At 35.1% G+C, this 17485-nt stretch overlaps 1 protein-coding gene across 15 annotated transcripts in view; it reads left to right on the forward strand.

Annotated features, from left to right (window-relative positions):
• Positions 1-17485, forward strand: part of R3HDM1 (R3H domain containing 1) — a 199467-nt gene that overhangs the window by 79266 nt on the left and 102716 nt on the right. For 11 of the 15 annotated variants that reach the window (XM_038565078.1, XM_038565077.1, XM_038565079.1 and 8 more), the window contains 4 exons: positions 7734-7775; positions 8241-8330; positions 12428-12542; positions 13598-13676. In XM_038565078.1, the coding sequence (XP_038421006.1) occupies positions 7734-7775; positions 8241-8330; positions 12428-12542; positions 13598-13676 (326 nt within the window). Of the gene's footprint in view, positions 1-7733; positions 7776-8240; positions 8331-12427; positions 12543-13597; positions 13677-17485 lie in introns of those variants that run through there. The other 4 variants (XM_038565086.1, XM_038565091.1, XM_038565080.1 and 1 more) reach the window with 3 other exon arrangements.

A 17485-nucleotide genomic window follows, 5' to 3' on the forward strand; every position in this document is an offset into this window, starting at 1 on the left:
AGAAGTCAGTTCTTCAGAAAGATTAACAAAATTGACAAAACTTTAGGTAGATGGACTAAGAAAAAACACAACTCAAGTTACTAAAATCAGAAATGAAAGTGGGAACATTACTACCAATTCTACAAAATAAAAGGATTAAAAGAGGGTACTACGAATGTGCATCAACAAATTGAATAGTCTGGGTGAAATAGACAAATCCCAGAAACCTAAAACCTAGCAAGACTAAATCATGAAGAAACAAAATCTGAATAGACCTGTAACTAGTAAGGAGATTCAATCAGTAATCAAAAATCTTGTAGCAGAGGAGAGCCCTGGACCTGATGGCTGTACTGGTAAATTCTACCACACATTTCAAAAAGTAATTCCAGGGTCTCCTGGGTGGCTCAGTTGGTTAACTGTCCAACTCTTTGATTTTGGCTCAGGTCATGATCTCAGGGTGGTGAGGTGGAGCCTGCTTAAGATTCTCTTGCTCTCCCTCTGCCCTCGCCTTAAAAAAAAAAAAAAAAACTTAGGAATTAACTTAATCAAGGAGATAAAAGACTTGTACAATGAAAACTATATAGCAATGCTTAAAGATTCCATAACTAAATAGAAACACATCCCATGTTTATGAACAGATTTGATATTGTTAAAATGTCAGTATGCAAAGTGATCTGCAGATTTAATGCGATCCCTATCAAAATCCAAATGACATTTTTTGCTGAAGTTAAAAAAAAAAAAAAAAAACCATTCTGAAATTCGTGGGGAATCTCATAGCACCCAGAATAGCTAAAATAATTTTTTAATTGAGGATTATTTGACATACAGTATATTAGCTTCAGGTGTACAACATAGTGATTTAGCCTTTGTATACACTGTAAAATGTATACCTCAATAAATCTAGTTACCATCTGTCGGCATACAAAATTAATATATTCCCCATGTTGTACATAACATCCCCTGTAACTTACTTTGTAACTGGCATTTGTACTCCTTAATTCCTTTTACTCATTTCACTCCACCCTACACCCACCAAAACAATCTTGAAAAAGAACAAAATTAGAGGACTCACACATTTAAATTTCACAAGTTACATCAAAGCTACAGTAATCGAAACCATGTAGTACTGCATAAAGACAGACATATAGACCAATGTAATAAAATAAGGATCCCAGAAATAGACTCTTGAATTCCATACACAGTCAAATGATTTTTGAGAAGATTTGCCAACACCATGGAGAAAGGACAGTCTTCTCAGCAAAAGGTGACTGGGATACCTGGATATCCACATGCAAAAGAAGGAAGTTGGAGCTTTATTTAATGCCATATACAAAAATTAATACAAAATGGATGAAAACCCTAAAAATAAGAACTAAAATATGAAACTCTTAGAAGAAACAGGGGGAAATGCATCATGACATTGGATTTGGCAGTGATTTCTTAAATATGACACCAAAGGGGCCAGCCAAGGCTCCACCTCCGACATCCCAGTTCCCAGGGATATATGCTGCAGTCTGCACACCTGAGACAGAAGAGGCCGTGAAGCTGGAGCTGCCAGACAGATCTGTTAAAAGTTGACAACTTTAAGGAGGTCAGAGTGAATACTGCAAAGCCACAAAACATACTGAAGAAGGTGTGGGTTGATACCTCCAAGATTCTGCATCTCAACAACCTCCCAGTTCCCAGGCCAATGGGCTGTACTTTGAACAGTGAGGTGTTAGATGCCTAAAGCAAAAGCAACAACACTAATAAAGGAAAACAACCATTAAGCAATGGAAGCTACCCCAACCAAATGATTAGTCACACCAAACTCCCTGACCCGTGGACGTTTTCAGCAGAAACATACACAGCCCAGAGCAGTGATACGCTGATCATGGCCCCACAGACAACAGGAGGAAAGTCACTGGGTTGGTTCAGTATTACCAGAGAGGGAATGTGGCATTTTCAAGAAAAGAGTCGATCTGAGACAAGACTATATTAATAGTCTTCTGGAGCCAGATCCAGTGCTTGGAAACTGAAAGTATGTTTTTGGGTTCAGGGTAGATGGGTTTCCTTTTGAAAACCATGGACATGTGGGGAGATTATCACCACCATCACCCCTTACGAACCTGAGGAAGACATGCCTTGGAGGGAGAAGAGGTGCCCTCAATCACATTTACATTTCTTCCAAAAACGATTCCGAGTTGGTGAGAAAAGCTCAAAGTAGTGACCCACAATGTTGGAGGTAAATTCATAAAAGTCAAGAGTCACAGCTAAAGTTTCTAAAGCTCATCTGAGTACCGCTTCCATTTTCCAGATAACCTACACTGATGGAAATGAATTGCCCAGGATCACCTAGAGACCTAGAGGCATAACTGAGACTCACCTTCTAGCCCTCTACCTCCATTTGGTTTTTCCAGAGCAGTAAAGCCTCATTTTTGCTCAACTACCCTAAAAGCATCAGTGTTTCAGTGCATTTTACAGTGAACTCAGACTCTCTTTGCTTAGTCTTGTAGATGCTACAACATTTGCAAAAATGAGGATACTTCGGGGGGCATCCCTGTCCAAGGCATAGACTTGCTGCCTAATTTGTGAGACTTGACTGGTAAGAGTGAGATAAGAAAGCCAGAGTGGGGATCCCTGCGTGGCGCAGCGGTTTGGCGCCTGCCTTTGGCCCAGGGCGCGATCCTGGAGACCCAGGATCGAATCCCACATCGGGCTCCCGGTGCATGGAGCCTGCCTCTCTCTCTGCCTATGTCTCTGCCTCTCTCTCTCTGTGTGTGACTATCATAAATAAATAAAAAAAAAAAAAAAAAAGAAAGCCAGAGTGTTCTCAGAGTGGATGGGTTTTAGAAAGGGAAAGTATAATGCTAAACTCACATGCATATATGCCACCTGTTGACTCAGGAAAGATACTCAGCATCTCTTATCAAGCTGGTGAGGGAGACTAGGGTCAGATGAATCTTGGTTTAACATGATTCTTGCCATAAGTAGTTTTTCTCAACAGAAAACTATGATGGAGGCTTACTGCAGGATGGCTAATCAAGATTTTTAAAATATTGTTGGCCCTGAGTTAAAAGTGATTTGAGGACCATCTTGCTGTGTGCCCTGAACCACCTTGCTTTCTTAATTGAGGGGCTCTACTATTCCATGAAAGGGGCCAACACAGATGACTCCACCCTATCAGAATCATGGTCTCTGAAGAGATTAATCTTGTACAAATATAACAGATGTTCAAAGCAATTACTGACCCCATGCAGCAATGTCAATTTTCACCTAACTGAAACAGCTTTTTAAACTAAGGGCTGTGTTGGAGTAATGTGCTTGGTTTGCATATGTAGTTATTGCCTAAATTTCAATGTTAATTTTTCTCCATATGCAATCAATGTAAAGCCATATTTTGATATAATAATGCAGTGTTTATAAAGCATAATTCTTACTGATCTTTAATCAGGATACCAAAGGGAATAAAAGTCAAAATCTCTAAAACGAGGAGGGCAATTACTTGGGACAAAAGCTTTACAACATTGGATTTAGCAATGATTTCTTGGATATGACACCCAAAGGCACAGGCAGCAAAAGAAAAAAAAAAAAAAAGACAAATTGGACTTCATGAAAACCTTTTTGAATTGTACATTAAAAGACACTGTCAAAAAAAAAAAAAGGGATCCCTAGGTGGCGCAGCGGTTTGGTGCCTGCCTTTGGCCCAGGGCGCGATCCTGAAGACCCAGGATCAAATCCCACGTCGGGCTCCCGGTGCATGGAGCCTGCTTCTCCCTCTGCCTGTGTCTCTGCCTCTCTCTCTCTCTGACTATCATAAATAAATAAAAATTTATTAAAAAAAAAAAAGGAAAAAAAAAAAAGACACTGTCAGGAGAGTAAAAAGACAACCTGTAGGAGAAAACATTTGTAAATCTTGTATCTGACAAGTGATTAATAACCAGACTATATAGGGAATTCCAAAAAACACAAGCATAACCTAAACAACACTATTAAAAAATGGTCCTCTAATGGTCCTTGGAGATATTTCTCTAAAGAAGATCTATGAGTGGCCAATAAGTACATGAAAAAATACACATCCTCATTAATCATTAGAGAAAAGCAAAAAACTACAATGACCTACTACTTCACACCCATTAGGGTAGATATCAAAAACTAGAAAACAGATGCGGAGGAATTGAAACCTTGTACACTTGGTGAGAATTTAAAATGGGACAGCCACTATGGAAGACAGTATATATAGCAGTTCTTCAAAAAATTAAAAATAGAATTATCATATGATCTAGCAATTCCACTTTTAAGTTTATATACCCCCCAAAAATTGAAAGAATTTTGAATAGATACTTGTATGCCCATGTTCTTGGCAGCATTATTCACAATAGCTGAAACGTGAATCAACCCAAATGCACTCATCAGCAGATGAATAGATAAGCACATTTTGCTATATACATACAATGGAATATTACTCAGCCTTAGGAAGGAAATTCTGCAATATGCTATAACATCAATCAACCTTGAGATCATTATGCTAAGTGAAATAATTCAATCACAAAAGGCAAATACTATATGATTCCACTTACATGAAGTACTTCATATAGCCAGAACATTAAGACAGTAGAATGGTGATTGCCAGGGGTTGTGGGAAGAAGGGAATGGGGAGTTATATTTAATAGGTATAGAGTTTCAGTTTTACAGGATGGAAGAGTTAATGGATATGGATGGTAGTGATGGTTGCACATTATGAATGCATACTTAATTGTTAAGATGGCAAATTTTATGTGTAATTTTCTGGTTAAAAAATTGGGGAAAAGGTGAACATGCTTTAAATAATCAGATGCATTTTTTAAATAATTTTATTCCTATTTAAAGCCAAATCTGGCTGCCAAATTGATACCAAAATATAAAACAAAGGCTGTTTACTTTTATAAACAACTTGTTTTCTCATGAATTTATTATGTAATTTCAGTTCTTTGCTTTTTGAAGTGAAATTACAACTGATTTTTATTGAATAATGCTACTTCAGCAAGTTATAATCTATTTAAGTAGTGGTGTGTTTGTTTTCTGTTGCAGCATAGCATATTACTATAAACTTAGATGCTTAAAAGAACACCCACTTGTCAATTCACAATTCTGTAGATAAGAAGCTAAGTTGGGCTCCGCTGAGTTCTTTGACTAAGGTTTCTAATGCCCAAATCAAAGGTGTTGGCCAGGCTGGGCCTCCTGAAGGCTTGGGAGAAGAATTTGCTTTCACGCTCATTCCAGTTGCTGGCATAACCTAGTACCTTGCAGCTGGCTCTAAGTGTGAAATCACATTTCCTGACTGACTTCTCAGCTGAGGGCCAGTTGGCTCCTAGAACCTGCCTGCAGTCCTCCCACAGTCTCTCCAGACTGTGTCTCTCCAGAAGCCAGCAATGGTGTGTCATGACGGTCCTTCTCACCCTTTGTTTCTGACTTGCCTTTCGGCTCCCAAAGTAAACGTTCAGCTTTTAAAGGGCTCTCTTGATTGGATCAGACCCAGCTGAGCTCTCTCTGTATCTTAACATCAACTTCTTGGGACTTTAATATCTATAAAACCCTTCACAGCCTTACCTAGGTTAGAATTTGATTAAGTGATCAGGGGATGGGAATTTTGGGATACCATCTTTAGTATTCTGTCAAAGGGAGTATTTGATCCATAAGAAGGTTTTTTATAGGTCTGATGTAAAAGTAAAATAGACTAAAATTCTGAAGATCTTGGGTTCTGTTTGACTGTTCAGTAATTCTGAACTTAGACTGTAAGGTTCTTGAAACCAGAAACTGTCTTATTCATCTGTGTAACCCCAGTGCCTGGCAGTGTCTTGTATATAAGCAGGAACTCAGAACATGTTTATTAAATAATTTTACCTCTCTCTTTTCATCTTCATCAAAGGTTCCTTATGAATTAAAACTGAGCTTGTGAATGCATGTATGTCTATGAAAACTAAACCATTACTATAGGAATAACATACAGTATCTTTGTATCTTCACTTTTTTTTTTAGGTAAAATCTTATGGCTAGTGAGCAGAGATAGGACATTGGTTTTCTGACATGCTAGATTCCTAACCTTTAATAATCTCATATATATATATATATAGAGAGAGAGAGAGAGAGAGCGCGCTTTAGGTTTTTACAAAACCCCTTTTAAAATCTCCTTTTTAACTGAACCTATTCGAGAGCCTTGAAAATCAGTACAAATAGTTTGAACTTTTATACAGATAAGAATAAACCGAAAAAATTTGATCAGGATCAATTCAATCCTCCTGCATAGGAAATATAGTTCATATTGCCACTTAATCATCTCTTTTATTTAAAATTTTAAAGTTTTTAAAGTCACAGATTCTTTTTTTCTTCTAATACCTTGGAACTCAGTTTTGTGCATTTTCTAGTATTCATCTGTTGATTTTCTCCCACTTTTTTGCTTATAAGCCCTCCATTATATGGCATAACTTTTTAAATTCTATTTTTAGACTGTTATAAATCCTTTTGAACTAACTAAAGGAGAAAGTAAATAAGAACCGAGGACAGTTCCAACATGTGGAAATTCTCCTTGGCAGCACTGACATGTGCATTTGGGAGCCCTTAAATGCCATTTTCTTCTGTATAAGACATGGAAAGTCATTTTTCTTTATTTTTTCTATTTTCCTTTTGTTGTCACTGCCAAATTTGTAGTATGTATAATCCAGGGACAAAAATCCCCAAAATCCAGGGCTGCTTATCTTTCAAGAACCTTGGGTACAAAAAGGGGGACAGGAGACACTGGTACTGGAGATTCTCATTTCTGTTGGTTTTACAGAAGGCTTTCGTGGATGTTGGAATGAAATGGCTTTATTTCATATGTGAAGCATACTAATCTAGGTGTTAAAGATCTTTCTGTTTTATGTTTGGTACCAAACTAGCTTCTTGGTTTTAATACATATGAATGACAGATTCCTGTTTGGTATTGGGGCTAGAGAGGTAGATTGGAGGAGGTGGGGGGAAGTAAAGTGTGTTTAAAACCTATCTATCTGGCTCTATTTCATAGGCGTTTCAGCTTTCCTGAGGCAAAACCTAGTATCACAAACTAGAGCTGGTTGCCCCAGCAGCTGTCCCAGTCATGTGACTGACGATCTTACACTCATGCTGCATGAACATGCACACTGTAACTCTGCTCTTTTTTCTTCATTTCTGCCTCATTGCCTTACCCTAGACCATCACAAACTGGTGGTGTACTTCTAACAGTGAAAAGTCTCTGTTGATAGAGAGTTGTACTCTGACGCAGTGTGCATTTGAAACATTCATTCTTCTTAATAAGTTTGGAACTTTTCTAAGCACAGCTACTTAAAATCCCTCAGGGTTTGCATGCGTGTGTGTGTGTGTGTGTGTGTGTGTGTATGTGTGTGTTTCCCTAACCTTAGTTAAAGTGAAATGTATTAAAAAAAAAAAAATAAAGTGAAATGTATTATAAAATAAACTTAAGTGTATATTATTTTGGTGCCACCTAAGAAGTTTACCTTACAAGTTCCGTTGAGCTCAGCTAACACGGAAATTGTGACCATTTGCTGACTTGAAGAAAATGCCAACCCGCAGAATGATTTTAGGGAATCTTCCACAAGTGTGCTTCTGGGAGGAATCAATACTTTTTTTACTTAAAACCGACTTTGATTTCCTCATTTCCAATACTTTGTGCAAGTAGTTTCCTCTGTGGTTTAGGACTGTGAATTAAGCAACAAACTCTGTTTCAGTATGAAATTTAATACAAATCTTTCTTGTGTGTTCAGCGGCCATTGCAGTCATTTGGACAGACAGGAAAAAGGTCTAAGGTATAGTAAATATTTTGTGCTGGCATGCCAAGGGCCTTCCTTCATGCTTGATGAATCCTTGTTTTCATACAGCGCTGCATTCAGTTTAGTTTTGTCATATTTTGTTTGGGGCAGAAAGCTTATTTTGTTTTATTTGGGGTTTTTGTCTTGCCTAGTCGCTTTTGTGCATTGCTTTTATATCTTTAATGGTTCTCTATCTATAGAGAAAATGGCTTTCTCACCATTTGGGTTTTGAAATTGGAATTAGTCCCATTCTTGCTATTGCTACAGTTTTCAAAACTGCAGTTACTTGTTTTCACTTTTAACAAAGGGTTTTAGTGATACTTAATGATATATTTAACTTATGCATTTCACCTACTTTTATACATGCCAGAAACTATAAAGAAACTTAAGAAACTCTAGGGGGCTTTTGGATATGCCCTAGATTTGTGAAATGTAGTGTTAATTTTAAATACTTTTCTTTAGTCAAGCTCAAAGTTAAAGCTAGTTCGGAGCCTTGCAGTGTGTGAAGAATCTCCACCACCCCCTACAGCTGAGATATCACAGGAGAACCAGGTAAAAAAAAAAAAAAAAAAAAAGAAAAGAAAACCAAATATTGTTATTTAAAGACATGGTGCAGTAACCTGCTTCCTGGAGAATATTTTTTCATAAGGTTAAATAAAAGTTGTATATGCATGTGTGTGCATTATGTATGTGTTTTCATTCATTTGTTTTTTTTTAATGAGTGAAACATTTCATAATACTTACCACCGAAGATACAGATGTGGGAAAGCCCTGTTACTTCAATCTAAGGCTTAGTGCAGTTGCCTCTCTCTGGAAAAATGTAGGGATTTATATATTTAGATGGGAATATGGCTTTGAAAGATTATATATTATTATTGAAAAGTCATAGAATATGAAAGTGGTACTTCCAGTGGTGAAATTTGTCCTTTTGATTCTGGCTTTTATAAATGTGTTAAACACTTAACTGCTTGTGTGTGAAGAGGAGACTTAACCAAGACTTTGGCTTGATGTATTATTTTACTTATTAACCTGAACGCATGGTGAAGCCAGTTTTCTAGTTAGGTTGGCTGTAATAGTTTAATACTTCTTTTTTATTTTTTTTTCTCTTTGTTAGTTTAATACTTCTAATTTCTCTTCTGTCTGTGCTTATAAATGTTGAACAGCTGAGGTTCAAGCAAACAGTTCAGTTTGCCTTTTTTATTCTTTTTAATGTTCTGACTTTACTTTTCTGATAAACTCAGCTGTGCACTGATCTTCATCTCATGTTACCTTGGACATTTATACATAAGTTTTTTAGGACCCTCAAACAGTGGTTTTATCAGTGTGATAACTTTGCCTGTTTGTGGTTTGTTGTACTTCTTAACAGTTTGAGCAGTCTGAAATCCCCTTATATCCCAATAATCCATTTTCAAAGAATTGAAGCAACCTGTGGTTGTTTAAAAAATGGTGACTAAAAAGAGGAAGGGGAAAGTAGGCCATGGCAGGTTGTACATCTTTTTTTTTTTTTTTAAATAAATGGCAATTATACCCTCAAAAGCCTATTATAGATATTGAAGATAGTTGTCACATATTTAGAACATGTCAAGTTCTCTGAAGTACTCCGCTTCTTTGTTCCCAAAATACAAGAAAAGGAAGATTTTGAGAATAAGTTGTTTATTGTCAATAAAGAATATATACAAATTTGTTCAAGTGTTGGGAATATAGTGTTCAAAATTTGTGATTTTTATTTAAAATTTAACTACATTGATAGTAGAGTTATCTCTTCTATAAAGTAGATACACTTTAGTAATAAAATAACTTTCTAGCAAGAAGCAAAATATCAAAATATTTTATCTTATTGGAGAGAACATTTCTAAATGTTAACCTTTGGCTTTTACATGGTTATTGACACAGCTGAAGAGTTATGGTACACCTTGGAAGAAATCAATGGAATTTTTTTGAAATAGCAATTTTAAAAGTTATATTGTATGAGTCAGTAAAGAACACCTATACAAGGTGGAGCAGTGGATATTGTGATGTTTTTTGAATATTCATTTCTTCATTCCGTTGACTAAAATGTTGCACCATCTTAGCCTCATGGAATTAATACAAGGATATTGAGGAAATGAGAAGGGTCAGGCATTTATAAGACTGTTAATAGGGAAAAAGTGCATACCTTTTGAGAAAAAGTGTAATGTGATCTTTGGTTTTATTCACGTTTTAACCTGATCTGAAAAATATTAGAGGGAAAATTCTCACAGCACTACATAAGTACATCTAGTGAAAATATATATGAGAAAAAAATATCAAGAATGTATGTTGCAAAAAAAAAAGTGTATGTTGCATATTATGTATATATTATTGATCAGAGGTAATTTTCAGAGGTAATTTTTGTGTTTATATAAAGTTCAAAAAGCTGAGTTACAGCATGTGAATAATGAGTATAAGGTTTTTATGCCAGAGTTCAGTATTCCACTTAATAGATTCTCAGTTTCTCTTGGATACAGTCTTTTTTTTTTTCACATAATAACCCATTATTATTCTCTCTGAGCAAAAGATATTCCTTTTAGTAGAAAATCATCTTCTTCCAAGCCTTAAGTTAACTAAATTGCACCTGAATGGGAATTAGAAAATGAACTATTTCTCATGAAATATGGTAGTATCTCATTCTTGGCAGTAGAGACACTTTTCAACTAATAATGCCTGCTTCGGAATGTGATTTTTGAGGAATTAATCTAGAATAAAACTCATTATTCAAAAGGTTGAGAGGCAATTAAAAGAGAGATGTCACTTGTGTCTTATGAGAGCTTATGAGAGGGAAGTGACCTCAATAACAGATGTGAATGACAGAGTGAAGAGTAAAGGAATTACAGCTTCCTATGGAGATGTTGCTATCCTTCCAGTTATTTATAGTCAGAAGAGCTCATTTAAAAGGACTACTGAGTTTAAAATATGTCGCATTTATTTGCTACTTAAAAACAAGGCCTCAGTACCAACTGAAAGCAGGGCCTTGGTATACGAAGCCTACTGGATTTTTAAATACAGCTCATCTTAATGAAATAATTTAATATCTGTACTTAAAATATAGGGCTCTGGGAAGGGAACTTTAAAATGAAATATGATAGCCAGTGGACGCTCCTTTTGGTGAAGATCTAAATGTGAAATCTTTTCCATCAATCTGGATTCCATATCTTATTCTTGAGTAGGAGTAGAATCTGTAAGTCAGGAAAACTTCTGTAATATTCTACGTCTGAAATACAGTTCTGGGATTCATTTTTAAATATCTGTTTTACATTTAGGGATAGAATAAGAAAAGTGGATTCAAAAATTAGTCATAATGAGAAAAATGACTTACCAGGTGTTGAGGTTGATTAATGTGTGAAGTTTAGTAAGCAGGACAAAGAGTATAAAGCAAGTATTCATCATTCTAGTAAAAATTGCGCATGCAGTTTGCCCTATATTCTAACCACAAATTTAACTGCGATAGAATGGGAACAGAATTAAAAGGAGATAAAATTAGTAGTCAGCAACCCTATAGGCAGAAAAAAAAAAAAAAAATATATATATATATATATATATTTGATCTGAAGTTCTGCCAAACATTTTTTAAAGAATTATGTGTGGGGGGGGGGGGCAGATAGGTTAATAAAATTCTGTGGCTGCAAGTTCAACTCCTAAAATTTATATCCCCTTTGATGTTGACTTAATAGACCTATTTCCACCATATCCATCACCCAGAAAAGTGAAGTAATTGTCTAATCTATGTTTTTCATCAATAAATAATAGTATCATTTAGTCTGCAAATAGATCATACCTCTGTCTTTAGTAAAAATGGTCTGGAAGTTATTCTGCCTTCATAATTCTGCCTGAATAAACAGAGCTGTGTGATTTTTTAAATTTTATTTTACCTTTTTAGGCTATGTGAATTCACTTCCAAGAATTTCTTTGGATTCAGAAATTACATGTAAAGACATAATTTTTGAAATGGAATGTAGAGTTTCTTCTTTTCTGTTTTATAGAAATGATTACTTCATGGTTAGTATTACATACCCTGAAGGAAAACAATCTTGTTTGAAATCCTTCCATCTTTGTGGTGATGGAAGGAGGAACAATAATGTGTAAATCATAAATTAAAAATAATCATTTGTATGCATTTGGTTTTGGAAAGTTTGTACCTACATTTTTATATGGCAAGAGAATGGGGGGAGTATGAAATTATATAGGATACTCAAAAAACTATTTTTTGTTAAGTATTGACTTGACACTCACTCCTACTGTCATGGTTGATGATAATTATTATTTTGTTAGGCCGTGGCTTCTCCAGTAACAAAATAGGTTAAGAAGACCTTGCTTCTGACTCTGCAGGGGTTTTACAAGTAGTTACATTCAAAGTAATATAGAAAATATTTATATTCTCTGAGATAATTTTGAAGATGTGTTTCAATTAATATATTAAACTCAAAATATTAATTTTAACATGTTGTATCAGGACTTTGATGAAAGTAGTAAAAATAAATTGTATTTCATTTTGAAGAATCTAATTGGATAACATAAAAATCTTAGTCCTTTTCCTCCTCCATACAGTTTTATATTATTCAAAAAATATAAAAATGTGGTATGAACTGAATTGCTTTATATATTCATTTATAACTGATTTTGCCTTCCAACAGGAGAAAATTCAGATCCAGTTAACGCAATCATTTGAAAAAGAGGAGAAGCCCTCAAAAGATGAAGCAGAAAAAGAAAAAGCCAGTGATAAGTTGCCCAGAAAAATGTTATCAAGAGGTTTGCGATTTATTTCTGTGTTTTCAAACAAAATTTTAATTTCACCATCAATAATTCCATCCTTTATTCCTGGAAAAACTATGTATGGTATATCTGTAGTAAAAATGCCAACAGGACAGACTGAAGGGATGATAAAACTTTTGCTTATCTGAGCAAAATGGCATAACATAAACCTGAACGTGAGTAAGATGCTTCAGCCAAAAATCTGCAACATATGTCAGAATCACTGAGGCAGGCAACTGTCTTGACCTCTTACTGGTCTCTCATAATGAAATACTGGAATCACTATAATCTGAATATCTGATTCCATTAAAAATAGTATTACTCTTTAATTCTTTATGATACAATGAGCCGATGCCAAAATACTCAGTATCTAGTAAGAATATTCTTGGAAACCCAGAATGCTTATCTTTCATAATCAATTTCAAAGAACTCCACCACCATCTAGCATTGTAAGTCAATAAAAATGTTTCTTTAATTTATAAACCCAGTTACATTTGCCGGTATTAAACAGCATAAGTTTATTACATTTAAGGGGAAGAACTGGAAAACTATTTTGAAAGGATAGACTATTTTGATGATAGACCTGATCAAATTTAATTAAATGTTCTTTCAGAACTAGAATTCCTACCTACTTCTAAATCATTGCCTCTACTTATATTCATAACTGAACTAAGCTGTCTTAATTTGCACTAAATGTAGATGATTATTTCATTCATTCTAATTTTTAACTCATGGAGGCATTGTTGATCATGAGATCTGTCATGTTTATATAAAAGAGTCTTAAAGAATTTAGAATAAATAAAACTGGCACATGTAAAAAAAATTTAAGAACATGCATATACATGCAGTTACATAAATTGATGTCATGTTCATTATATGCAAGTAGAAAGCTTGTGGTCATCTGAGTTCATCATAAATTCCCTTTTCCTAATTTGTCAATTTTTTCCCATGTGGGGCATCTCATTTTATTTAAGATATGCATCATGTTTGAAAGGGAAAGGGATTTGTTTTCAAACAACTTTATACTGGGTTTTTGTGTTGTTGTTTTTTAGATTCCAGTCAAGAATACACTGATTCAACTGGCATAGATCTACATGAATTTTTAGTAAATACATTAAAAAACAATCCCAGGTAAAAATTAAATTTATAAGGTTTACATTGCTTAGAGTACCATAATTTTGTTATGTTTGTTCTCATTACTGAGTTAGAATATTAGAGTAAGATTACAGTGTTTGAAGTACACCAGAAACATTTTAGTTTCTTAGGGCTAAGATGTTGTTGATCTACTATATGCACATGTATAAATATTTCTTTGCATTATTCATGTCCCATTATAGAAAAATAATTCATCTTTTCTTTAGGAATTTTTGGAAATACAGAATCACCTAGATATTTTGACTCTTAATTGAGGTAGAGAGGTAATCATGAATCTTTTCCATGAAAAAGAAAAAGAAAAAACTTCCCTCATAATAATACACTCAACCACATGAGAATTTGGTATAATCATTTATAATGAGTTTTTTAAACTTAGCTGAATGCAGGATTTTTAAGGTCCTTATATGAGTCACTGTGAAGCCCTTTGTGTTGCCAGGTACTAATGAATAGACTCTAACTTTCTGGTTGGTCATTGACCCCTTTGTGGCTTCTCCCCACAAAAAGGTTTATCTACAAAATATCCGATGAGCACGTTCATGGGATAGAAGACTCCAAGGTTGAGAACCCCTCCTCTAGATGTTAGCTTCCCAGAGTGATAGTTCTTTGACATACATTAAAATGAAAGTAAAATAGTTTCTTTGGGTATATGCACATGGAAGAAAAAAGGAATACTCTTCAGTCTCACCAAGGCTTATGTCATGCTTCAAGATCATCTTTATTTTCATTCAGTATTTATTATATTCAGTATCATCTTGGTTTTCTATTTTACATATAACATAAATGCCAAAAAAGGAACCACTAAAATGAAAAGTGGTCTCCTTGTAAAAAAGGCTGAAGGAGTATGGAGTGAGGAAGCAGATAAGACAAGTCTACATGACTTATTTTTTTTCTTCAGTTCAAGTTTATTCCTCAGTGGTCCCAACAGAATGATTAATTCATCAGTTCATTGAAGAGGCATTTACCCTGAGCATCTGTCATGCTCCAAGTTTTGTGCTAAAAACATTGAAGATACAAAGAAAAAGAAGATATCATCTCTGCCCTAAAGTATTCACCATCTCAGCTAGAAAAAAATATGTTATGTAATTAAAATAGAATTGATGTTGCAAAAGAAGTTTCTGGAGTTTTGTAAAAATCCAGGGAAGGAACATTAACCACTTTTTGAAAGGATATGGGAAGGCTTCACTGAAAATATATGCCTGAGCTGAGCCTTGAATTCACAGTGCTTTAAGTGGAAGCCGTCCAGTTACAGAAACATGAAGAAGGCATTCTGGATGAATACAACTGCATTAGCAAGGCACAGTAGTGTGAGAGAGGAAATGGTATGTCCAGGGAGAGACAAGATTATACATTCTGGCTCCAGCAGGGAGGCTTGTGGCAAGTGATTCTAGAAAGTGGTGGAGAAGGTGTTGGTGAAGTATGAAGACAGCCCATATCCAATTGTCCTTGACCTAAGATTGTACCAACATTTGGTGACTCCCAGTGAGTGTGGAGGTGCTACTGGGAAGACAGGGATGCTAAAAAGATCTTTAAGACAATAATGAACAGTGAAAAAGACTTCAAATGCCAAATAGCACATCATTTAAGAAGTACTGAGTATGACATGCTAGGTTGAGGAATAATTAAAGGATTTTGAATGGGTAATACCATAATCAGATTTGCATTTTAGAAAGATTACTTTGTCAGTGAAGAGCCAATACCCTTCATAAATAAGGAGTATGTATAGGAGACCATAGGAAGAATAGAGAGAAAAGGACATGTTTGAAAGATATTTAGGAAGTACCACAGTAGTGGTGTGATACAATAGAAAAGAATAGTTCCTAGGTTTTTGGCTAGCCTGACAGTCCCATTAACTGAGAAAGTGGGTAAGGAGCAGGCCTCAATGGAATAAGGCATGTTCTGTTATAAATAAGGATAGTTTAAGGTACCTGACTGAAAAATCAGGAAGTGAGATCTGTCCAAAGTTAAAAGGCTCTGGTTTTCAAGTAAATGAGCCTGACTAAAGTAATAGATTGGGTAGTCACTAATAGAAATGAAGCTTGAGGAGGGAGGATGTATTTGTCCTGACAAATGGAGTAAATGACAAGGACAAAATTCTGTGGAAAGACAGCATAGACAAGGTAAGATGAGAAAGGAAGAGACTAACTCTTAAAAGCAGAACACTCATGAGAACACTTGTCTTAGAAGTTAGCTTGGGCAGTGGATGGTGGCCTGGATGGCTCAGTCAGTTAAGCATCCAACTTTTGATTTTGGCTTAGGTCATGATCTCAGAGTCATGAGGTCCAGCCCCTCATCACTGGGCATGAAGCCTGTTTAAGATTCTCTCTCCCTCCCTCTCCTGCTGTCACCCGCCCCCCCTTACCCCCACTCTCTCAAAAAAAAAAAAAAAAAGTTAGCCAAGAAGTCAGAAGCTGGGAGCTGTTTCATGAAAAATAACACACAAACATGAAAATAGAAGTACCAAAACCAACCCGTGAGGTTGATAAATTAGGAAATTGCTGGCTATTTTAATAAATTGTTTCATTTGGGGTAGAATGGTGAAAACCAGAACTCATGAGGAATAAGGAGGAAGGCAGAAAACACATAGCTCATTTCCATAAAACAAGATAGGATGCTAGAAAGACAGAATTTTTCTTTCCGCTGAGCCTGTAGGAGAGACTTCAGTAAGAACAATTAGAAAACTATTTTTAGGGATGCCTAAGTGGCTCAGCATCCTCTGCCTTCAGTTCAGGGCGTGGCCCCAGAGTCCTAGGATCGAGTCCCACTTCGGGCTCCCTGCATGGAGCCTGTTTCTCCTGCCTATGTCTCTGCCTCTCTCTCTGTGTGTGTCTCATAAATAAATGAATAAAATTAAAAAAGAAAAAGAAAAAAAATATTTTTATACATCTAAAATATTTTTCTACCGCTCAGTTCTGTTTTCTTCTACAAATGCAAAAGTTTTAAAGTTTTCTACATGTATATTTTTTAACTATACAATTTCATGGTTTTTGTTACACCCACAGAGATGTACATGCATCACTATAGTCAATTCTAGAACTTTTTCATCACTCCAAAAAGAAACCCTATATACTTTAGCTTTCAACTTCTATGCTTTGAGCTCTAATCTACTTTATATCTTTACAGATTTTCTTGTTTTGGACATCTCATATGAATGAAATCATGTCTATGTGGTCTTTTGTGGACTGTCATTATTTACTTAGCATACTGTTTCCAAGTTTTATCTATGTTATAGCATGTATCAGTACTTTTTTCTGTATATGAATTTATATTTGAATAAACATTTAAGTGACTAATTTGTCTAATGGCTAGTGTATAAGTTACTAATGTTGATATGGTTTAGAAAGTTGTAGCTAATGCTAAATTTTGTGAGAAATAAGATTTGCTTAATTAATGACTCTGTTCTCGCAGTGAAAGACACAATTAATTGCCAGATATGCATGGTACAAAAGTAGTAATAAATATGGCAAGTGTCCACTAAAACTTTCAAGATTCAGTATTGTTCAGAGAGTTCTAGATTTTAAGCATATTTATTTTCAGTGATATAAAAATTTAGTCAACCTTTCACTTCAAAATTTTTGTTCTGATCATTAAATCTTTATTTTATTCTCAGCCAAAAAACTTAGCTCCAAATGTTAATTTATCTGGAATTCTTATTCACAGAAAATATTTGCAGAGGCTACACTAAATAATCATTGCCGAATTAGAACCTAAGAACGTAAAGTTGACTTTGATAGAATTTATACTCAGTGACATACATGATCTTCTACCTATTTCTGTTTTGATTTCAT

Source organism: Canis lupus, chromosome 19, assembly GCF_011100685.1.
Source record: "Canis lupus familiaris isolate Mischka breed German Shepherd chromosome 19, alternate assembly UU_Cfam_GSD_1.0, whole genome shotgun sequence".
Lineage (NCBI taxonomy): Eukaryota > Metazoa > Chordata > Mammalia > Carnivora > Canidae > Canis > Canis lupus.